Source organism: Geotrypetes seraphini, chromosome 2, assembly GCF_902459505.1.
Source record: "Geotrypetes seraphini chromosome 2, aGeoSer1.1, whole genome shotgun sequence".
In the NCBI taxonomy this organism is placed as follows: Eukaryota; Metazoa; Chordata; class Amphibia; order Gymnophiona; family Dermophiidae; genus Geotrypetes; species Geotrypetes seraphini.
In genome coordinates, this window is record NC_047085.1 from 517,989,194 (window position 1) to 518,011,838 (window position 22,645).

At 47.2% G+C, this 22,645-nt stretch overlaps 1 protein-coding gene across 1 annotated transcript in view; it reads right to left on the reverse strand.

The window, feature by feature from the left end:
• The window catches only part of LOC117355021 (zinc finger protein 566-like), a 74,506-nt gene extending 53,308 nt beyond the window's left edge, over positions 1–21,198 (reverse strand). The window contains exons 1-3 of the mRNA XM_033932968.1: positions 20,873–21,198; positions 20,495–20,621; positions 19,617–19,733 (exon numbers count right to left, since the gene is read on the reverse strand). Of these exons, the coding sequence (XP_033788859.1) occupies positions 19,617–19,733; positions 20,495–20,621; positions 20,873–20,896 (268 nt within the window). The 5' untranslated portion in view covers positions 20,897–21,198. The remainder of the gene's footprint in view (positions 1–19,616; positions 19,734–20,494; positions 20,622–20,872) is intronic.
• Between the last annotated feature and the right edge of the window lie 1,447 nt (positions 21,199–22,645).

Below are 22,645 nucleotides of genomic sequence, written 5' to 3' on the forward strand. Positions count from 1 at the left end.
CTCCGTCGGGCGGGAAGGCACTCGCGCACGCGCGGTGCGGCCAACTAGAACTTTCTAGTAAAAAGGTCCGTACCGTGGGCTCCGTCGGTGACGTCACCCATGCGTAAAGAATATGCTGCCTGCTTGTCCTGGGATAAAAAAAAGTAGTTTCAGTTACTAGCGATGGAGCACCTAGCATGGTGGGGACAACATCAGGATTCATTCATTTCTTTGCTAAGGAAGCTAAACATCCACTGATTAAATTTCACTGCATAATACATCAAGAGGTTCTCTGCGCCAAAGAAAGCAGCAAAAAACTTGACGATGTCCTCAAAGATGTAACAAAAATGGTGAACTTCATCATGGCGCGTGCTCTTAATTTTCAACAATTTCAAGCCCTTCTTGATGAGGTTCAGGCACAATATAACACTTTACTGATGTACAATAATGTCCGGTGGCTGAGCAGAGGACGAGTGTTAGAGAGATTTGTGGCCTGCTTGGAAGAAGTTAGGCTATTTATGAACGAAAAGGGGGAAGACTATCCTCAACTCACCAACATGGCCTGGCTTACCAACCTCATGTTCTTTACAGATTTTACTAACCACTTTAATGTACTAAACAAAAAATTACAAGGCATGGGAAAAACAGCAGAAAGCATGTTTAGTGACATCAAAGCTTTTGAGAGAAAATTGCATGTTTTTGAAAAAGACCTTGAGAGTGGACAGCTAAAATATTTTCCCAACCTAAAAATACATTTGGATAATTCTACAACATTTGTGGACAGTCATAAAAAACACCAGGAAATCCACAAAGCATATTCCACCATTGTAGCCGAAACAAAGGAGAATTTTAGTAAAAGATTTTCTCAGTTCCGTAAGATGGAGACAACCCTTTCATTTATAACTTCCCCAGAAAAGTCCACATTTGAAGATCTTGATCTTTCCTGCTTACAGTGGTTGGATATTCAAAATTTGGAAATGGAGCTACTGGAATTTCAAGAAAGCTCTATCTGGAAAAGTAAATTCAATGACCTGCGTGCGGCTCTTGAACGTATTGAGTGTGAAAGTGTGACAAATGAAATCACTGCTAGCAGTTCTGAAAATGAAATCCTAAAAGCGTGGAATTCTCTGCCAGACAATTTTAAGTCCATGAAAGCACTTGGGATTGCTCTTCTTACTTTGTTTGGGTCATCCTATGCTTGTGAGCAGCTGTTTTCGGCTTTGAATCATATAAAATCTGATGCTAGAAACAGATTAACGGATGACATGAGTGCTGCATGTGTTGCTCTGAAATTAACGCACTATGAGCCAAGGATTGACAAGTTATCAGCATGCATGCAACAACAAAAATCACATTAATTTTTTTCAGAGCATGCCCAATGCATATGTTTACATGAAGCAGTGTTTTCAGTTTGCAGTTAAGACACTTTCTAAGTTATTTAAATATTATTTAAAGATGTTATTTAAAAAAGGGACTTTACATGGCCCTGTTGTATTCCAATCTGGAATTTCCAATAAAAACGGTTGGTTTAATTGAAAGCTCTTTTGTTTTCTTTACATCATATTATTAGAAATGTAATGATTTAACTATTTTCTAATTTGATTGTAAATTTTACAAAAAAACATGTATAGACTCTTTGGGAATGCACACCGAGTCTTGACACAGTTAACAGTTTTAAGAAGTTTATCTTTTTTTTTTACTCAGGATACATTTGACATGTTATGTGAATAATACATTTAAAATATATTGTGTAACTGAATCAAATTCTTCCTAAATTCATTAAATTGAATGAAATCATTAAAACATTATAAATTGCCAATAAATTGAAATGAAAACCAAAGGATTGTGAATCAAATTGATTCTCTGACAATACAAAGATTCCAACCTTTAAAAATGATGTTACATAGTTCAGGCAACTTTATAAAGAGTTTTTAGATACTAAAATCTTGTTATTAAGGTTTAATTGACGTGCTGGCACTTTGAGGAAATTCTTTGGGTTTGTGCGGCAGTTTGGGCACTCGGGCTCAAAAAGGTTAGCCATCACTGCCCTAGAGCATTCCACCACTCTGGTAAGTTATCTTGATGCATATTAGAGGCCAATTCATGCAATCTATGGCTGCTCAGTTGTCTAACACAGCTGTCCATATTTCATGTTGTTCTTGATTTAGCAAGCTAAGTGCATGTGAAGTATGATTAATGTGACCATTTATTTTTTTCATCACAATGGGACATCTATTAATATTCAGTCCCGCCCTAGCACCACCCCCAGCCCCACCCTCAATTTCTTCCATTCATTTTCTTGTACACACAATATCTTATTAATTCATAATGGTAAACATAAAATATAAAAAAAACCCACAATGCACACTGTACGCAGAGAAAATATTAATTATAATTTACGAGTTTCAGGGTTTTTTCAAAGATGTCAAGGCAGATTACTTTAAAATATGCAATGTCACCTCAATAACTATAGAAAAATAGACAAATATAGTGCAAAATATAGGCAGCAGATATAAATTCTCAAAACAGACACATTTTGATCATCACTAAATTGATAATAAAATTATTTTTCCTACCTTTGTTATCTGGTGATTTCATGAGTCTCTGGTTGCACTTCCTTCTGACTGTGCATCCAATCTTTCTTTCTTTTGCATTCAACATTTCTTTCAGAATCCAGCCCCATCCCCTTTGGGTCCAGGTCTCTCTCTCTTTTCCCTCTGTTACCCTCCCCAGATTCAGTGTCAGTTCTCCTTTCTACCTCTGTTCCAGGTCTCCCTCTCTCTCCCCCTCTGTTTGAACCTCCCATAGTCCTGCATCTGCCTCAGGTCTTTCCACTTTCGTCAAAGCCTTTTTCTCTGTAGTCTTTCTAATGTGCTTACAACCCCCCCTTTCTCTGCCTCTTTCTCTCCTTCTTTCCTTCCTCCCTCCCAGCAGATTTTAGCATATCTCTCTCCTCCTTTTTTCCCCTCGGATCTGGTATCTGTCTCCTTCCCCTTTTCCTCCTCCCAGGTGTGGTATCTGTCTCCTCTCCTTCCCCCCCTCCTCTGGCATCTCTTTCTCCGCTCCCTTCCTCCTGTTCTTCCCAGGTCTTCCTTCTCAATTTATTTTCTGCCTCTGTCTAAATTCTTTTTTACTAATCAGTCCTCAATTTCCCTCTTTCACTGTGTCTACCTATAGCTTGCCACCTCTTTCAGTAACTAACTCTATCCTCTTCCCTCAATCCTGCATGTGCCCTTTTTTCTTTCTCCTCCCCACTTCCTTCCAGTGTCTGCTCCCCCGTCCCTCACACTTCCATTCAGCAGCTGTCCCTCCTCTCCCCCACACTTCCATTCAGTGTCTGTTTCCCTCTCTCTATCCCTTCCATTTATTGTTCACCCTCTATCTTGTCCCTCCCATTCACTGCCCTCTGTGCTCTTTCCATCCAGTGTCCGCCCTCTCTCTCTTTCTCTCTCTTCCATATGGCATCTTCCCTCCTTCCATAAACTATCTATCCCGTGCCCCTTCTCTCCTTTGTATATGATTGATTTCAGATCTGTCACCTCTCCGTTTTTCTCTCTCTGTCACTACCCCCTCCCCTATGCTCTGGCATCTCTCTCTTATCCTTTCTTTCCTTCCCCCATGGTCTGGCATAATCCCTTCCCTGATTCCCGGCATCTCTCTCCTTTCCTTTTCTTCCATCTCTCCCTCCCCCTCCATGCTCTAACATCTCCTCCTTCCTTTTCCCTTGGTCTGGCATACCTTCCTCCTTCCCTCCAAGCCCTGGCATTTCCTTTCATTCCCTCCCTCATCTTCCTTCAACACTCTCCCCAATTCTCTCCCCCTCTGCTCCCTTTCCTCCTTGTCACCCAAGGCTGGTGTCCTGAGTTTCATCGGGCAGCAGCAGCATTCACAATTCACTGCTGTTGCTGGCTTCAGGCCTTCCTCTCTGTCGAGTCCTATCTTCATGAAAACAGGAAGTAGGCAGAGAGCAAGGCCTGAAGCTGGCAACAGGAATTTCAGGGGTTGGCAGCCCGTGAGGGGGACAGTAAGAGAAACAAATCGCGAGAAAAAGCAGCAGGGGTAAAAAAGAACCGGGACTTAAACTGCCTATACGCCAATGCAAGGAGCCTAAGGACCAAAATGGGAGAACTGGAGATCATGGCCATAAGAGAGGACCTAGACATAATTGGAATCACAGAAACATGGTGGACAGAGGACAACAAATGGGACGTGGTACTGCCAGGGTACAAACTCTATAGGAGAGACAGGACTTGTAAGAAGGGAGGAGGAATAGCACTATATGTAAGGGACTCCATCCACTCGGTCAGGATGGATACGGCAGCAAAGGCGGAAGGACTGGAATCACTTTGGGTCAAATTAACAGGGAAAAATGGAGCTGACACAAAAGTGGGATTGTACTATCGCCCACCTGGAAAACCAGAAGCAAACCTCCACGAACTGGAAGCAGAATTGAGACGGGAGTGCAAAAGCGGAATTGTGATGGTGATGGGGGACTTCAACTACCCGGGGATTGACTGGAGTATTGGTCACTCCAACTGCGCAAGGGAAGAGGAATTCCTAGGGGCTGTGAGGGATTGCTTCATGGAACAGCTAGTCAAGGGACCAACGCGAGGGGACGCCACTCTCGACCTAATCCTCAACGGATTAGGGGGACCTGCAAAGGAGGTGGAAGTAGTAGGGCTTCTAGGCAACAGCGATCACAACATGATCCGGTATAAATTAGAAGTAGGGGGAGTCACGTGATGTGCTGGACCGGGTAAGACGTGACTTACTCGTGCTCCGGGGCCCCGAGTCCCTTCGTGCCTAAATTACTTATCTTTGTGGGTCCCGCATTTCCCCTGACCGTCGGATCGGTGTATGGACGGGTTCCTCCAGCGCGCTAGCCCCGTCATGAGCGCCAAGTCCGGCCGTTTTACTAAGGATCGGGAGACGCGGTCGTCGCGACTGGATTCAAAGATGGCGGCGGCGGGAAACTTGGGTTCCGCGCTCCCCTTATCGGAGGCCCATATTGCCGCACTGTCCGTGTCGGTGGTGCGGGCGTTGGATTCCCGCTTCGACCAGCTCTCCTCCCAGCTCACGTCGCTTGAGTCCCTCCTGGGGGAAACCACCAGACGCACAGGAGAGCTGGAACACCGGGTCTCGCTGGTTGAGGACTCCCACGTGGCCTCCGCGGCGGATATGGCGTCCCTGAAGGCCCAACTTCAAAGACAGGCAGACAAGTTGGAGGACCTCGAGAATCGCTCGAGAAGGGACAATCTCCGTCTGGTGGGTCTCCCAGAGACAGTTTCAGAATCTTGCCTTTTATCTGTACTGGAGTCGTGGCTCCAGTCTGCGCTGCCCCTTCCGGCTGGAGTGGGTCCTCTGAAGCTTGATAGAGCGCACCGCCTGGGCCGGCGATCCGACGATCGGGATCGCGCTAGGGTCACCATATTCAAGGTCCATCACTCGGCGGTCAAGGCTGAGCTGATGAAGCAGTACCGCCAGCATCGGAATACCCTTCTCTATGAGGGGACACCGGTGCGTCTCTTCCAAGACTACTCGCCAGCGCTGCAAGAGCGTCGTCGTCGCTTCTCCAGAGTGTGCTCGGAGCTGTTTGATCGGAAACAGCGCTTCCAACTTCTGTACCCAGCGCAGTTGAAGATCTGGACCCCTATGCCTCGGCTGAGGCAGCTCAAGCCTACATTGATGCTTTGCCGGGAGAGTCTGGGCCTTCTTCCTCGGCCCCCTGAGCTGAGCCTTGCGGCATGGCTGGAGCGTCCTGTTCAGGACTCATGGCTAGCGGTGTTTCTTGTTGGAGCTGGCCCTGCGGTGCTTTCTTGGTTTCCTTACACCTCCTGTACCTGGCTTATCTTGGCATGGGCTTGGTTTCCCACTGACTACATATGGAGTTGTCCTGAGCCCCACAGCCCATATGCCTTCACCGTGACAAGGACCTTATGACTCTTGTTCTGTTACCCTCTGGTACCTGCGGTACATATTTGTACCTCTCATCATTTGTATTTGCTGTTTTCGGTGTGAATGACTGCGGTTTATTTAGCTTTGCTGGATGTTTGTTCTGGGACGGGCTGTCTGAGGGGCACTGGTTTGGGTGTCGGGTGGGACTCTGGTGTGAGGGTGACTTTGGACCAGTGTACTCTACATTCCCCGGGGTCCCGGCTGCCCTGTTTTGAGTGCACCTTTTCAAACCTTCTGGGACTGGGTGAATTGGTCTTCTCTTGTGTGGCTTCTATGGTGCCTGTCTCCCTTGTGTTTGTGTGCCTGTGATTTCTTGATTGTTTGGTGAGTGGTTGTGGTGTTTGAGCTTGGTCTGGGGAAGTGGTGTGCATGAGCCCTCTTTGGAAAGTGCTGTTTTGAGGGGGGGGGGGGGTGTTTGTTGTATGCTTTGCGTGGGACTTGCTTGTGGGTATAGGCTTGGATTTTTTCACCTGGGTTTTGGTGCCTGTCTGCATTGCTTTGTGAGCATGGGAGGTTGGGTGGTATACTTGTTTCTTGTGGCTGGTTGTTAGGTGAGTGTCTGGGGGGGTTCGGTTACTTCCTACGGCCTTCTGGTGCTGAGGAGTCCTGGGTCTTATGCCTTTCTGTTCCTTAGTTTCTTTTAGCTTCCAACCCCCGTTTCCGTGGTTTGCTGGATGACTGGACTGGTTGTGGATGTAGTGGGCTGTCCTGCGGTGTGTGAGGTAAGGGGATTGGGGGCCCCTGACACATCTTAACGTGGCTCTTTTTCCGTTTCTTTTATGGGACGGGACTGTTGTTGTTGGGGATACTGGGTTGGGGGGCTGGGGGGGGCTTGGGTGTAGGTGGGGTGGGTTTTGGGGGGGTGGGGGGTCCTCCTTCAGTATGTTTGTCTTAATTTCTTGATGTGTTACATTGTTCAATCTTTTTCTTTAATGTTTTCATCAAGCTGTCACTGCTACTCGGAGGGGGGGGGCTGGGCCCTTGCGGTAGTTTTCTTTTGGATTCCTTTTTCTTCTTTCGCATCTTTTCTGATTTTCAGCTGTGAGTACTCCTTTTAGACTTACATCTTGGAATGTAGGGAGGATTACATCGCCTGTCAAGAGATCCAAAATAATTGCTGCTCTACAACGCTATCGGTCAGATATTGCATGTCTACAAGAAACTAGATTGACTGATACAGAACATCTTAAGTTGCGTCATTCTTGGGTGGGGGAGGTGTATTTTGCTTCCTCTTCGGGCCGTCATGGGGGCATTGCTGTGTTGGTCCGCAAGTCTTCTCCCATTGGTGTCCAGGTTCTTGATAAGGAGCCTGACGGTCGATCTTTGCTCTTACGACTTACCTTGGGAGGGCGCTCTTATCTTTTGTTAGTGGTTTATGGCCCTAATTCTGGAGAATCAGCCTTCTTGCAGCGGCTACTCCAAATTTGTTCTCGTTTTCCTGGTGATCCTCTATTTCTCCTGGGAGATTTTAATTTGGTCATGACTCCTGAGCAGGATAAATCCGGATCTCCCGTTTCTTCTTTGGGTTCTAAGGGTCACCTTCTTTCGGACTTTTGTGAATTTCTTTCGGTTGTGGACCCTTGGCGCCTCCTGCACCCTGAAGTTCGTGACTATACTCATCTTTCTCGTGCCCATGGCACTTGGTCTCGCTTAGATTACATCTTCTTGTCTTCCTCTATGTTTCCTTCCGTTCAATCGGTTGAGATTGGACCTCTGTCTATTTCGGATCACGCTCCGATTGGGTAGATGTTTTCTTGGATTCTACGTATCTCCGAGCGTCGTCCTGGCGGTTTCCCTTCTATCTTGCCCAGGATATGGAATTTCGTACCTTTTTGCAGGCCCAATGGGATGATTATTCCACGAATAATGCTTCCCACATGGATGATCCTATTTTGTTTTGGGAGGCTGGGAAGACGGTGATTCGAGGTCATATCATTTCCTTTCTGTGTGCTCGTAACAAGCGTATTAACCAAGGGATCGTTACTCTCGAACGGGCCTTACGTTTGGCGAAGCGGTCCTTTTCTCTTCACCCTTCTCAGGAGACTCGAGACTGTTATCTGTCTACTCAGGTGGCCTTGAACTCACTTCTCCATTCTCGTTCCCAAAAATGCAAAGCCTTTTATCAACATCGTTTTCTTCGTTATGGGAACAAACCTGGCCGCCTTATGGCTCGTTTGGTTAACGCTACGACTGTTAGGAAGCCGATTTTATCTTTGCGGACCTGGGGCGGTGGGATGGTGTCTCAAACTTCTGAGATCTCTGGGGTTTTATTTGACTTCTTCGTCGGATGATGCTTCTTTGGAGATGATGACGGACTATCTTCACTCTTCTGGGCTTCCTCGTTTGTCGGAGGCTGCGATTTCTTCTCTTAATAGTCCGTTCCGGGCAGTTGAATTGGAGTCTACCATTAAATCGCTCCGTTCTGATCGGGCTCCGGGCCCAGATGGGTTCTCAGGAGACTCAATCCTGCGAGAAGTGGACAGTCACATTGCCGGAGGGAGGGAGGACCGACTAGTGACATGTCTCCCGGGGGCAAGAACAACAGACGTCATCAGCAGAATTGAAAGAATCCTGGAGGGAGCCGAGACGGAGGAGACGGCAGTTGTAATCCACATTGGAACTAACGACGTCAGCAGGAAAAATTTCAACCGGACTACTCTGACTGAGCAGTTCAGGATCCTGTGGCGGAAACTGAAGCTGAGATCAAGGAGGATAGCCTTCTCGGAGATCCTGCCAGTACCGAGAGCAGACGCAAGGAGACAGAGCGAACTACAAGTAATGAACGGATGGCTGAGGAGATGGTGCGAGGAGGAGGGTTTCCACTTTGTTCGAAACTGGACGACCTTCTTGGGGAAGAACAAGCTCTACAGGAGAGACGGACTGCACCTGAGCACGGCTGGGACGAGGCTGCTGGCAAGAAACATCCAAAACGCCATAGACCTAGCTTTAAACTGAGGAATAGGGGAAAGCCGGAAGTCGATCTGGCCTCGACACACCGGACATTGGTATCAAAAAATGATACTGAGCAAGGACATTGCAAAAGAGAGCTTGGGACCGAGTGGGATCTTTTGGACAAAGGGACTGAGAGGAAATTCTTGGGCAAAGGGACTTTGAGGGGCTTCTTGGACAAAGGGGCTGAGAGGGACTTTTTGGACAAAGGGACTGGGAGGGAACTTTTGGACAAAGGGGCTGAGTGGGAACCTTCAGAAAAAGGACCCACAGATGGGACTGAGAGGAAAATCTTGGACAAAGGCACTGAGAGGAAACTTTTGGACAAAAGGACTGGGAGGGAACTTTTGGACAAAGGGACTGAGTGGAAATCTTCAGAAAAAGGGCCCACAGATGCAATGCAGGGGCCCAATGCCCAAATGAATCTAACAGGCAGGGTTGAGAGAGTACAATGGGAACCAGGGGACCATCCAAAAAAGGGGATACTGGCTGGGGGCAAAACGGACACGCCATGGGAGGTGGATGACCGAGTAAAGGCAAGCCAGGTGGGAGCGCCGAGCCATGGAAAGAAAACAGCAGGGCGGGCGACAAATCAGGACCTATATTGCCTCTACACAAATGCGAGGAGCCTCAGGGCCAAAATGGGAGAGTTGGAAATTATAGCCAGTCAAAAAGCCCTAGACATAATCGGAATCACAGAAACGTGGTGGGCTGATGACAATAAATGGGATGTAGTCATACCAGGGTACAAACTTTACAGGAGAGACAGGACACACAAGAAGGGTGGAGGAATAGCGCTATACATAAAGGACTCCATACCCTCAACCAAAATGGAAACAGCAGTAAGGGCGGACGGCTTGGAATCAATATGGGTTAAGCTACCAGGAGGATCTGGAGCAGACATCAAATTGGGTCTATACTATCGTCCGCCTGGCCAATCGGAAGAAATCGACCGGGACCTGGAGACTGAACTGCGGCAGGTATGCAAGAATGGAAGTGTGGTGGTGATGGGGGACTTCAACTACCCTGGGATAGACTGGAGTATCGGGCACTCAAGTTGCGTGAGAGAGACCAAATTCCTGGAAGCCACGAGGGACTGTTTCCTGGAGCAGCTGGTCATGGAACCTACACGAGGAGAAGCTACTCTTGATCTAATCTTCAGTGGACTGGGGGGACCTGCAAAGGAAGTAGCAGTATTAGACCCACTGGGGAACAGCGATCATAACATGATCCAGTGCAGACTAGAACTGGGATCATCCAGGGTGAAAAGAACCACAACAACAGCGCTCAACTTCAGAAAAGGGAATTATGATGCAATGAGGAAAATGGTGGGGAAGAAACTCAACGGCAGCACAAGGAAGATAGAGTCCGTAAAAAGCGCCTGGACCCTGCTCAAGCATACGGTGCACGAAGCACAGAACCTGTACGTCCCCAGGTTCAGAAAAGAGTGCAAGAAAAATCGAATAAAGAACCCAGCATGGATAATGGCTGCTGTAAAAAAGGCGATCAGTGACAAGAAAGCATCGTTCAAAAAATGGAAACAGGATCAAACGCAGGCCAACCAAAAGGATCACAAGGAAAGCCAGAAGGAGTGCCACCGAGTGGTTAGGAGAGCAAAGAGGGAATATGAAGAGACACTAGCGGGAGAGGCAAAAAATTTCAAATCATTCTTCAGGTACGTAAAGGGAAAGCAACCAGCGAGGGAGGAAGTGGGGCCCTTGGATGATGGGGATAGAAAGGGAGTAGTGAGGGAGGAAAAAGAAATAGCTGACAAGTTAAATGACTTCTTTACGTCGGTCTTCACGAGGGAGGACACATCCAACATTCCGGAACCAGAGGAAATAGAAAATGGAGATCAAGATAGCAAGCTGGTCCAACTAGAGGTGAGCCAGGAGGATGTCCTCAGGCAGATAGACAAGCTAAAGAGCGACAAGTCGCCAGGTCCGGACGGCATTCACCCAAGGGTGCTCAAGGAATTAAGGAATGAAATAGCAGAGACACTTCAGCAAATATGCAACATATCCCTAAAAACTGGAGAGATCCCGGAGGACTGGAAAATAGCTAATGTCACGCCCATCTTCAAGAAGGGTTCAAGGGGCGACCCGGGAAACTATAGGCCGGTGAGCCTCACATCGGTCCCGGGAAAGATGATGGAGGTGCTGATTAAGGACGGCATCTGTGATCATATCGAAAAAAATGGACAGCTAAGGTCGAGCCAGCATGGGTTCTGCAAGGGTAGGTCGTGCCTCACAAACTTGTTGTACTTCTTTGAGGGGGTAAATAGCCAGGTGGACAAAGGTGAACCCATAGACATAATTTACCTAGACTTCCAGAAAGCCTTCGATAAGGTACCACATGAGCGGTTGCTCAGGAAGCTATGGAATCACGGGGTGCGAGGGGAGGTCCACCGATGGATCAAAAACTGGCTGGCAGACAGAAAGCAGAGGGTTGGTGTAAAGGGCCACTACTCTGACTGGCAAGGGGTCACGAGCAGGGTTCCTCAAGGGTCAGTGCTGGGACCGCTCCTGTTTAACATATTCATTGACGACCTGGAGGCGGGAACAAAATGTGAGGTCATCAAATTCGCAGATGACACCAAACTATTCAGCAAGGTTGAAACCACGGTAGATTGCGAGGATCTCCAAAGGGATCTTACGACACTGGAAGAATGGGCGAAAAAGTGGCAAATGAGCTTCAACGTAGGGAAATGCAAGGTCATGCATATAGGGAGAAGGAACCCGATGTTCACTTACAAAATGGGGGGATCAATGCTAGGGGTCAGTAAGCTGGAAAGAGACCTGGGAGTGATGGTAGACACGACATTGAAGGCGTCGGCACAGTGCGCCACAGCCTCGAGGAAAGCAAACCAAATGTTAGGTATCATTAAGAAAGGTATCTCGACCAGAACGAAGGAAGTCATCCTGCCACTGTACCGGGCTATGGTGCGCCCGCATCTGGAATACTGTGTACAGTACTGGTCACTGTACCTCAAAAAGGACATGGCAATGCTTGAGGGAGTCCAGAGAAGAGCAACTAAACTGATTAAGGGTATGGAAAACCTTACATACACTGACAGACTGAAGAAGCTGGGGCTGTTCTCCCTGGAAAAGCGGAGACTCAAGGGAGATATGATAGAGACCTTCAAGATCCTGAGGGGCATCGAAAAGGTTGACAAGGACAGATTTTTCAATTTGAAAGAAACCACAAGAACAAGGGGTCACTCGATGAAATTGAAGGGGGACAGGTTTAGAACAAACGCAAGGAAATTCTTTTTCACACAGAGGGTGGTGGACACATGGAACACCCTTCCGGAGGCCGTGATAAGAAATAGCACAGTACAGGGTTTCAAGGAAGACCTGGATAGGTTCCTGGAGGACAAAGGGATTGAGGGGTACAGATAAGAGCAGTGGAAGGTTTAGAGATAAGTGTAGAGGTAGGTATAAAATTAGTCAGGGACCGCTGCTCAGGCAATATGCCTGATGGGCCGCCGCGTGAGTGGACCGCTGGGCAGGATGGACCTCTGGTCTGCCCCGGCGGAGGCGACTACTTATGTTCTTATGTTCTTATGACTTCTATCGGCTCCTTTCCCCTTCTCTTTATGGACCTTTGTTGGCATATTTTAATGCAGCTACTGCTCGTGGTTCTTTTCCGTGCTTTGCGAATGAGGCCCTTATTACTTTGCTCTTGAAGCCGGGTAAGGACGCTGATTTGCCGGGGTCTTATTGCCCCATTTCTTTAATAAATGTTGACCTCAAGCTCTTCGCACGCATGCTGGCTGATCGTCTTGCTCCTCATTTACCACAACTTATCCATGAGGATCAGGTTGGTTTTGTTCGGGGCCGCTAGTCTGTACACAATGTCCGTAAGCTACTTCTTGCCCTTGCTCAGTGTCAATCTCGCAAGATTCCGACGCTATTTGTTAGCCTAGATGCGTCTAAGGCGTTTGATAGCATTCACTGGTCTTTTTTGTTTCGTACCTTGGAGTATGTGGGGCTTGGAGGATTTTTTCTGGATGCCGTGAGTTCCCTCTATTACAATCCGCATGCTTCTCTGCTTGTCAACGGGATCCGTTCAGACTCCTTCCCTATCCTTCGTGGTACCCGACAGGGTTGCCCTCTTTCCCCTCTTTTGTTTCTTCTTTCTTTGGAACCCTTGTTATGCACTCTTCGGGGGTTTGAGGAGGTCAGAGGTCTCTCGGTTGGCGACTTCGAACTTAAGACCCTGGCGTATGCGGATGACATGTTCTTAATTCTCACCCGGCCTGAAGACTCTCTCCTGGCAGCTCTGGATCTCATTTCTGAATTTGGGTTTTATTCGGGGCTGTCTCTCAATTTAGATAAATCCTTGGCTTTACCTTTTCCCCCGGATTTAAGAACTTCGTGGAGGGGTGCTTTTCCTCTTCGTTGTGCTGACTCTGCATTGCGGTACCTGGGGGTTCACATCCCGCTGGATTTATCTAGTCTGTACCGGTTAAATGTGACGCCGCTGTTTCAGGCTTTACAAAATAAGTTACACCTTTGGGAAACTCTTCCTTTCTCGCTTCTGGGTCGAGTACACTTGTATAACATGCTCCTAGTTCTCTGTTGGCTTTATGTTTTTCAGGTCCTTCCCCTTTATTTGACTTTTCGTGACGAGCGCAGACTGGAGCGCCTGGTCCAGAAATTTATTTGGGCTGGTAAGAGACCTCGTTTGTCCTATAGGCAGGCAGCGACTCCCTGGTATAGAGGTAGTTTGGGCTTATTGAATCTCCGATATTTGACAGTTGGTTGTGGCATGCGGCATATTAATGATCTCTTTAGGGGTACTTCAGCGTTTACTAACACTTCTCTGGAACTTTCCTATTTTCATTCTACTCACTTTAGTGCATATCTTCATTCTATTCCTTCTATTGACCCTGAGTCTCTCTCTGTGAAAATACTACATCGATCCTTGAGGAAGGTTTGGCGTTGGGTCTGTAAATTTCACACTCTTTCTCCCTCTGTCTCTCCCTTCCTGCCTATCCGTTTTAATGGTTCTTTCTTGCCTGGGATTGATGGGCCGAGTTTTGCTCGGTGGGAAACAAGGGGCATTCAATATATATTTCACTTGGTTAATGATGATGGCACCCCAAAATCTTTTGCTCAGTTACAAGCAGAATTTGCTCTCCCCCCTACTGTCTATTTTGCTTACATGCAAGTCCATCACTACCTTTCTTCCTTACCTTCTAGCTCCTTGCAGGCCTCTTGTCAAGAGTTGTTGTCCACGGCTTTTACCATTAGTTCCCAACAACGGGTCCCCCCTTAAGTTCCATCATCGCCACTTGAAAGATGAATGCCCTTTGTTTGACCATTCTCGGCTGCGAGATGCTTGGTCCAGAGATCTTGCTGTTGATTTGCCTTCTGACATACTCCTTCAGGCTGTCCGCCGACTGCCTGCTTTTCGTAAATATACTACCTTTTGGGAGCAACATTTTAAATTGATTTTTCGTTTATATATCTCTCCTAAAAGGGCTTATTTGGCTCACTTCCGTCTAAACGCAGCCTGCATTCGTTGTCAGACTCCGGAAGCAAGCTTGGGCCACATGTTTTGGACTTGTCCTCAGGTACAGCTTTTTTGGACTGCTATCTTTGCTTTTGTGGAGAATCTTTGGCATGTCACCGTTCGCAGCTCACCTTTGCTTTTGTTTGGGACTATTCCTCACTACTTTCCACGTTCCAAAGGAGTTGCCGCTTTCCTCAAGTGGTCTATCCAGATTGCTCTGAAATGCATCCTGCTGAAATGGCTTGACGCTGAAGCTCCGGACTATTCCCTTTGGAGGAGCCGCATGATTTCTTTCTTGATGTGGGAGCGAAGGGATGTGACTGATTTGTCCTCTCACCAGGGCCGCCTTTACCAGACCACCTGGGAACCATTCTGAAATACTTTGATCCCTCTGGCTCGTAGCCGGATACTTAATTGATGCTTCTTGTTTGTGCTTATCCTTTTGTTTCATTTCGTGTATAACTTGCTCTTCCGCTTCTTTGTTCTTTTGTATTTGGAAGGAGGACCCAGGGGTGGGAATGGGGGGGAGGGAGGGGGGGTGTTTTGGTTGGGGTTTGGGGGGGGGAGGTTCTTTTGGGGGATATTTCAAACTCTTTTGAGCTGGTTTTGAACTTATTGTGTTGCTCTGTTGTTTTCTTGATTGCTCAATAAAATATATTTGACCATAAATTAGAAGTAGGGACCTCAAGGGTGAAGAGAACCACGTCGACAGCGCTCAACTTCAGGAAAGGGAACAACGATGCTATGAGGAAAATGGTGAGAAAGAAACTCAGAAATAGCTCTAGAAAGATGGGGACCGTAGAGGAAGCATGGTCCCTTCTCAGGGACACGGTGCAAGAAGCACAAAACCTGTACATCCCCAGGTTTAGGAAGGGGTGCAAAAAAAAAATCAAACAAAAGACCCGGTATGGATAACAAAAGAAGTAAAGAAGGCGATAGGTGACAAGAAAGTGTCTTTCCGAACATGGAAAAAGGACCAAACTGAGGAAAACCGGAAGGAACACAAAAAACACCAAAAGGAATGTCACCGAGTGGTTAGAAATGCTAAGAGACAATACGAAGAGAGGCTTGCTGGGGAAGCAAGGAACTTCAAAGCGTTCTTCAGATACGTGAAAGGGAAACAACCAGCAAGGGAGGAGGTGGGTCCGTTAGATGATGGAGACAGAAAGGAAGTGGTTAAAGAGGAAAAAGAGGTAGCCGATAGGCTAAACCGGTTCTTCTCGTCAGTCTTCACAAGTGAGGACACCTCCAATGTACCGGAACTCGAGGAGACCATAAGTGGGGATCAGGATGAAAAACTGGAGACCTTAGAGGTAAGCTATGAGGATGTCCTCCGTCAGATAGACAGATTGAAAAGTGACAAATCACTGGGCCCGGACGGAATCCACCCAAGGGTACTAAAAGAACTGAGGACGGAAATAGCAGACACACTTCAACAAATCTGTAATCTATCCTTAAGCACTGGGAAGGTACCGGAGGACTGGAAGCTAGCGAATGTCACACCTATCTTTAAAAAGGGATCGAGGGGTGACCCGGGGAACTACAGGCCAGTGAGCTTGACTTCGGTTCCGGGCAAGATGACGGAAGCATTAATAAAGGATAGCATCTGTGAACACATAGAAAGAAATGGACAACTGAAACCGAGTCAACATGGCTTCTGCAAGGGAAGATCGTGCCAAACAAACCTACTGTACTTCTTTGAAGGGATAAACAGCCAGATGGACAAAGGGGAATCCATAGATATCATTTATCTCGACTTCCAAAAGGCCTTTGACAAGGTGCCCCATGAACGGCTACTTAAGAAGCTGTGGAAGGGTGGGAGGGGATGTACATAGATGATTGGCCGGCAGAAAACAAAGGGTTGGAGTGAAGGGCAAATACTCCGACTGGCAGAGAGTCTCGAGCGGTGTTCCGCAGGGGTCGGTGCTGGGACCACTGCTGTTCAATATATTTATCGACGACTTGGAAACGGGGACGAGTTGTGAGGTTATAAAATTTGCTGATGACACCAAACTCTGCAGCAGAGTTAGGAACACAGAGGAGTGCGAAGACCTGCAAAGGGACCTAAGCAAACTGGAAGAGTGGGCAAACAAATGGCAAATATGCTTTAACATAGAAAAATGCAAGGTCATGCATATAGGGAAAAGAAACCTGAGGTTCAGCTACAAAATGGGGGGAACATTCCTGGGGGAGAGTAATCTTGAAAAGGACTTGGGTGTGCTGGTGGACACAACAATGAAATCATCAGCGCAATGTGCAGCAGCCTCGAAGAAAGCTAACAGAATGCTGGGCATCATTAAGAAGGGAATTACAACCAGGACGAAGGAAGTCATCATGCCACTTTATCGTGCAATGGTGCGCCCGCATCTGGAGTACTGCGTCCAATATTGGTCGCCGTACCTCAAGAAAGACATGGCAATACTTGAGAAGGTCCAGAGAAGAGCTACGAAAATGATAATTGGTATGGAGGATTGTTCATATACTGACAGGCTGGACAAGCTGGGGCTCTTCTCCCTGGAAAAGAGGAGGCTTAGGGGAGACATGATAGAAACTTTCAAGACCATGAAGGGCATGGAGAAGGTAGACAAGGATAGATTCTTCAAACTACGGGGAACCACAAACACAAGACGGCACTCGGAGAAATTGGAAGGGGACAAGTTTAGAACCAATGCCAGGAGGTTCTTCTTCACACAGAGGGTTGTGGACACATGGAACGCGCTCCCGGAGGAAGTGGTCGGGCAGAGTATGCTACGGGGATTCAAAGAGGGACTGGATGGATTCCTGAAGGATAGGAGGATTGAGGGATACAGATAGGGGTAGATATCAGTATGGAAAGAGTATAGATAAAAACAAGGGGGCTATAGAGCTAAATCATAATAACCTGACAGGTCATGGACCTGATGGGCCGCCACGGGTGCGGACTGCTGGGCGCGATGGACCTTTGGTCTGACCCAGCGGAGGCAAATTCTTATGTTCTTAGACAGATGAAACGATACCCTCCAGAATCACACTGCTAATTGAGAATTCACCGAGGAACATCTGTAATAGTATGATTTAGAACTGAGTCCCGTTGACCTCCCAGCTCAAGCAGCCATCAGGTGCGATGACGTCACTTCCCCCTCCATCCCTGTAAGTTTTGAGGCATAATGAGATGTTTTGGATAAGTTGTGAAACTTAGAAAAAATAAAGTTGGAAATTTCAAGATGGCCACTACAATAGTGTTTTGGTGCCTAAAAATAACTTCCAAATACTTCAGGCTGACTCAAAAAAATTCAAAAATAGGGTTTTAGGGGACGGAACCAAAATACTAACCACAAAACCAGTCAAAATACACAGTTCAATGACCCTCCCCCCTGATTTTCCCCATAGGCTGTCACAGCTTGTACACACAGAAAATGTGTTAGGGAAATAGTGCTGCAGCCTACTTCAGCTTTAAAGTGTGGCTGGATCTGGAGAGGTTCTCTACCTCAAGCCACCAGCCAGCTCCTATGCCGAAACCTTTGGGCTGCCAGTCGGACCTTAGTTGGAATGATCCTCTAACCCCTCCCCCCCACACACATACAGACTGTGACGGATCACATGGGAAGGCAAGGAGGCAAATTTGCAGCCAACACCCTGAGCTCCCCAAAGGACTGCTATGAATGCCTAACAGCCTGCACTCTATCTCCTAAGTCAAGGAAGTGCATAGCAGGGCTCTGGACTCTGGAGTCGGAGTCGAGGAGTTGGGGACAATTTTGGGTACCTGGAGTCGGAGTCATGGGTACTAGGAACTGAGGAGTCGGAGTCGAAGGATTTATCTAACAACTCCAAGGCCCTGGTGCATAGAACTGGAAGGTACTGCGATTAAATAAATGGATTATATTATGTTATTTAAGCACTAAATGAAAACTTAAATGTACAGAGCACTAGGCCACATGTGGGCAAGTGTGTGCTTATGTGCATGGAGAACTCAGTGGTAGTCTATAAAGTACACACTCAGTAGCACATAAGTGCCGGGAAGGAACATGGATGGGTCGCAGCTACAATCTTAACTTACAGAATAGCTAAATGATGTGTTAAAGTGACACATTTAGGTGTTCGCATTTATGGCTGCCAGCTGGACAACATGCAGAGACCCTGCTGCTACCCAGGCTTCTGCACACAGACCCAGTACACAGCAAAGCTCACAACAGTCACAGCCCAGGATCTGGCACCACAAATCATGCCTTCCACCAAAAACCCACAATACTTCAATGATGCACAAACCGACAAAGCTATTTTACCTTTATGTTAGGCTATGTCCATATGGAAAATGATGTAACTTAAACCACCAAAGGCTATGTTTTTTCAGAAAATGCTACAATTTTAAAACACCCTATGTCTACTAAGTCTATATTTCCAAATCTATATGTTATGACTATACTGTAAAAGCTACAAGCAAAAAACAAAAGAATTGACCCCAAAATATCCACAAAGAAGAAAATCCAGAGAAAACAAAAAAATCTCTGTGGAGTGACGATGTTCCTAAATGGACTTTATTTGAAAGTATCAAAGTGTCAAAGTTCCAAAGGTACACTGAAATCATCCACATAAAATAATTCCATCCACATAAAAGTAAATCATCCACATAAGAACCTTAAAGGACCTAGTCCGCTAGGGATACAGGACCCAACACGGTCCGTGTTTCGACAAAAAGTCTTCTTCAGCAGTGTCTCACTTCCGGCTCACCACACAATTGTTTCCCATGTACTCACCTTTAAAGGGCCCCCAGGGACCCCTGAAGAAGACTTTATGTCGAAACGCAGACCATGTTGGGTCCTGTATCCCTAGCGGACTAGGTCCTTTAAGGCTCTTATGTGGATGATTTACTTTTATGTGGATGATATCAGTGTACCTTTGAACTTTGACACTTTCAAATAAAGTCTATTTAGGAACATCATCACTCCACAGAGTTTTTTTGATTTTATACTGTAAAAGCTAAAATTTATACATCTATGCCCACCAAGTTTGTCCTGCTTATACTGTGAATATACTCTGTTCTGGGCTCCTTTGGGAGGCTAAATAAATGACTAACACACACAGTTTCCTCCACCTATCCAGAGCTAAGACTGTGTGGCCCACTGATTACAGACCAAGTGACTGATCCTCATCTATAAAGGGGTAGAACCAACCCCACCCCCCAGCAGTCACCCTAAAGAAGGTGTTTTACCAGTCCCTCTTATTACTGCACTCACCCGAGCAGATACTTTTCTCAGTTTCTCTTTCCTCTGATACTGGCTCATCCCTGATGTACGGCTCTTCTCCTCGTTCAATGTAGGATATGATCTTAGGGGTGAAGGTGGGAGAACCTGCTGTTGGGGGTAATAAAAACGTGTTAATTTTTTCTTAGAAGTAACAAAAACCCTCTTTATTTATCTTTAAAATCTAATCCCCACTCTAAATATTGTAATATTATCACCTTCTCTTCAATATATGTAAACTTCTTTAAACCTTATACAACATGCAGGTCTCCTTGTTCATACCTAAAACAGCTGGAATTAGGTGAAATAAACACAGACAGAATGTTCAGACTGATGTGAGCTCAGAGAAGGGGCAGGAAGCTAAAATCATTTCGCCACATCTCTCTCCAGAGAAAACTTTCCAGCAAAGAATCTGCATTTCAGAGATTATCTTTAACTAATACAGTACGAAGTTCTTTTCCATTTTAACATAGTAAACATAGTAAATGACGGCATGGCCCATCCAGTCTGTCCAACAATCATAACTTCATGATTAAATTAAAATATCTTTTTTTCCTGTTCTTGAGTATGTTACCAGCCTCTTGTGGCACCCACTATTGTTGTTGGTGGACGCTGCCTCTTTGGGTAGGTTTGTCCCTATGTGTTGCTTGCTGTAGTTTACTTGTGGTAGAATTGTTCTTATTGTTGCCAGATTTATCCATTGACTGCTGGTTACTAGGAACATTTCCTTCAGGCTTCATACAGCTGTCTTTTTTCATTTGGAGTAGGTTGGGTGGGTCCCCCCGACCTCCGCAGGCCTGAAGGTTGTACCTACTCTTTAATCCGCCCTCCCCCCCACTACTGCTAATAAATATGTTAAGTTTATCCCTTACCCAGAGAGATCAGGATCTCATAATTCTCCTTCATCACCTCCCTGTAGAGCTCCTTCTGCTCTTCATCTAAATACTCCCACTCCTCCTGGGAGAAAGAGACAGCGATCTCCTCAAATGTCACCTGCATCTGAAACACAAACCAGAAACACACTCAGCATTTTCTGCAACTCTTCCAGGAAGGGCTGATGCTCATTGGGGAGGAGGAACATTTACTGGATGTACATAACCCACAGTGCCAGACTAGTTGTGTTTCAGAAGAGCTGCCAGTGCTGGGGCTCAGTGAGGCAGAGGGAGATGTTTTGGGAGACCTCTCAGGGCAGAGGGAAGGGTTTCTGGGTTTGTCCCAGCCCAAATCTCTCTCCTTTCCACAAGACCCACCTGGGCAGAAGCTCCTGCAGCCATTTCCCAGGATCAGAAATGAAGGTGGCCCAGGGTTTGTCTCTTACACTTTTGCGAGAAAGAACAAAAAGGCAGAAGCTGAGACTTGAAGCCGGAAGTTTGTGCTCAATTGCGAATTACAGGAAGTAGGAAAGACTTGTTTCCTGTTGGGCACAGGCGGATGACATCACAAAAGGGAGGCGGAGCTTCACTCTGAACACTCGGTCTACATTGGGAGGCAGTCTTTCCTTGTGGGTTCCGCCCCTTTCCGTGCTGATTGGTCAGACAATTACTGGGCTAGAGAGTTCCGCCTACTAGCCCTGAGATGGGGGGCGGGGGAAAATGAGGGGTTTTAGCTTCTTCTTGGCCCTCCTTGGTGAGAATGTTCCTGTGGGAAAGAGCCAAGGAAGGCGGGAAGCTCTGCTCTGGTGAACTTCGGGCCTGGCGGCGCTTCACTCTGAGCTTTCGGTTTACTGAGGGGAGGCAGTTTTTCTTCTTGGTCCCGCCCCTTTTAGTGCTGATTGGTCAGACAGTTGCTGGGGTGGAAGAGGAGTTAAGAAGTTCCGCCCACTAGCCGTGAGAAGGAGGGGTTTTAGCTTCTTCTTGGCCCTCATTGGTGAGAATGTTCCTGGGGCGGGAGGAAGGAGGGAGGCAGTTTTTTCTTCTAGTCCCGCACCTTTCAGTGCTGATTGGTCAGACAGTTGCTGGAAGAGGAAGACAGTGGAAGAGGAGTTAAGACGTTCCGCCCACTAGCACTGAGAGGGAGGAGGGGTTTTAGCTTCTTCTGGCCCTCATTGGTCAGAATGTTGCTGTGGGAAAGAGCCAAGGAAGCTCTGCTCTGCCTGGCGGCGCTTCACTCTGAGCACTCGGTCTACAGAGGAAGGCAGCCTTTTCTTCTTGGTCCCGCCCCTTTCAGTGCTGATTGGTCAGACAGTTGCTGGGGTGGAAGAGGAGTTAAGAAGTTCCGCCCACTAGCCGTGAGAAGGAGGGGTTTTAACTTCTTCTTGGCCCTCATTGGTCAGAATGTTCCTGGGGCGTGGAGAAGGAGGGGAGGAAGTTTTCTCTTCTTTGTCCCGCCCCTTTCAGTGGTCAGACAGTTGCTGGAAGAGGAAGACAGTGGAAGAGGAGTTAAGACGTTCCGCCCACTAGCACTGAGAGGGAGGAGGGGTTTTAGCTTCTTCTGGCCCTCATTGGTCAGAATGTTCCTGTGGGAAAGAGCCCAGGAAGGCGGGAAGCTCTGCTCTGGAGAACTGCAGGCCCGGAGGCGCTTCTGAGCACTCGGTCTACAGAGGGAGGCAGCCTTTTCTTGTGGGTTCCGCCCCTTTGAGTGCTGATTAGTCAGACAGTTGCTGGGGGTGGAAGAAGGAGGGGTTTTAGCTTCTTCTGGCCTTCATTGGTCAGAATGTTCTTGGAGGAATTTAAGGAGGGAGGGAGGGAAAGGAAGGCGGGAAGCTCTGCTCTGGAGAACTTTAGGCCTGGCGGCGCTTCACTCTGAGCACTCGGTCTACAGAGGAAGGCAGCCTTTTCTTCTTGGTCCCGCCCCTTTCAGTGCTGATTGGTCAGACAGTTGCTGGGGTGGAACAGGAGTTAAGAAGTTCCGCTCACTAGCAGAGAGAAGGAGGGGTTTTAGCTTTTTCTGGGCACTCATTGGTCAGAATGTTCCTGGAGGGGTTTTGCTTCTTCTGGCCCTCATTGGTCAGAATGTTCCTGGGGCGGGGAGAAGGAGGGCTTTTAGCTTCTTCTGGCCCTCATTGGACAGAATGTTCCTGTGGG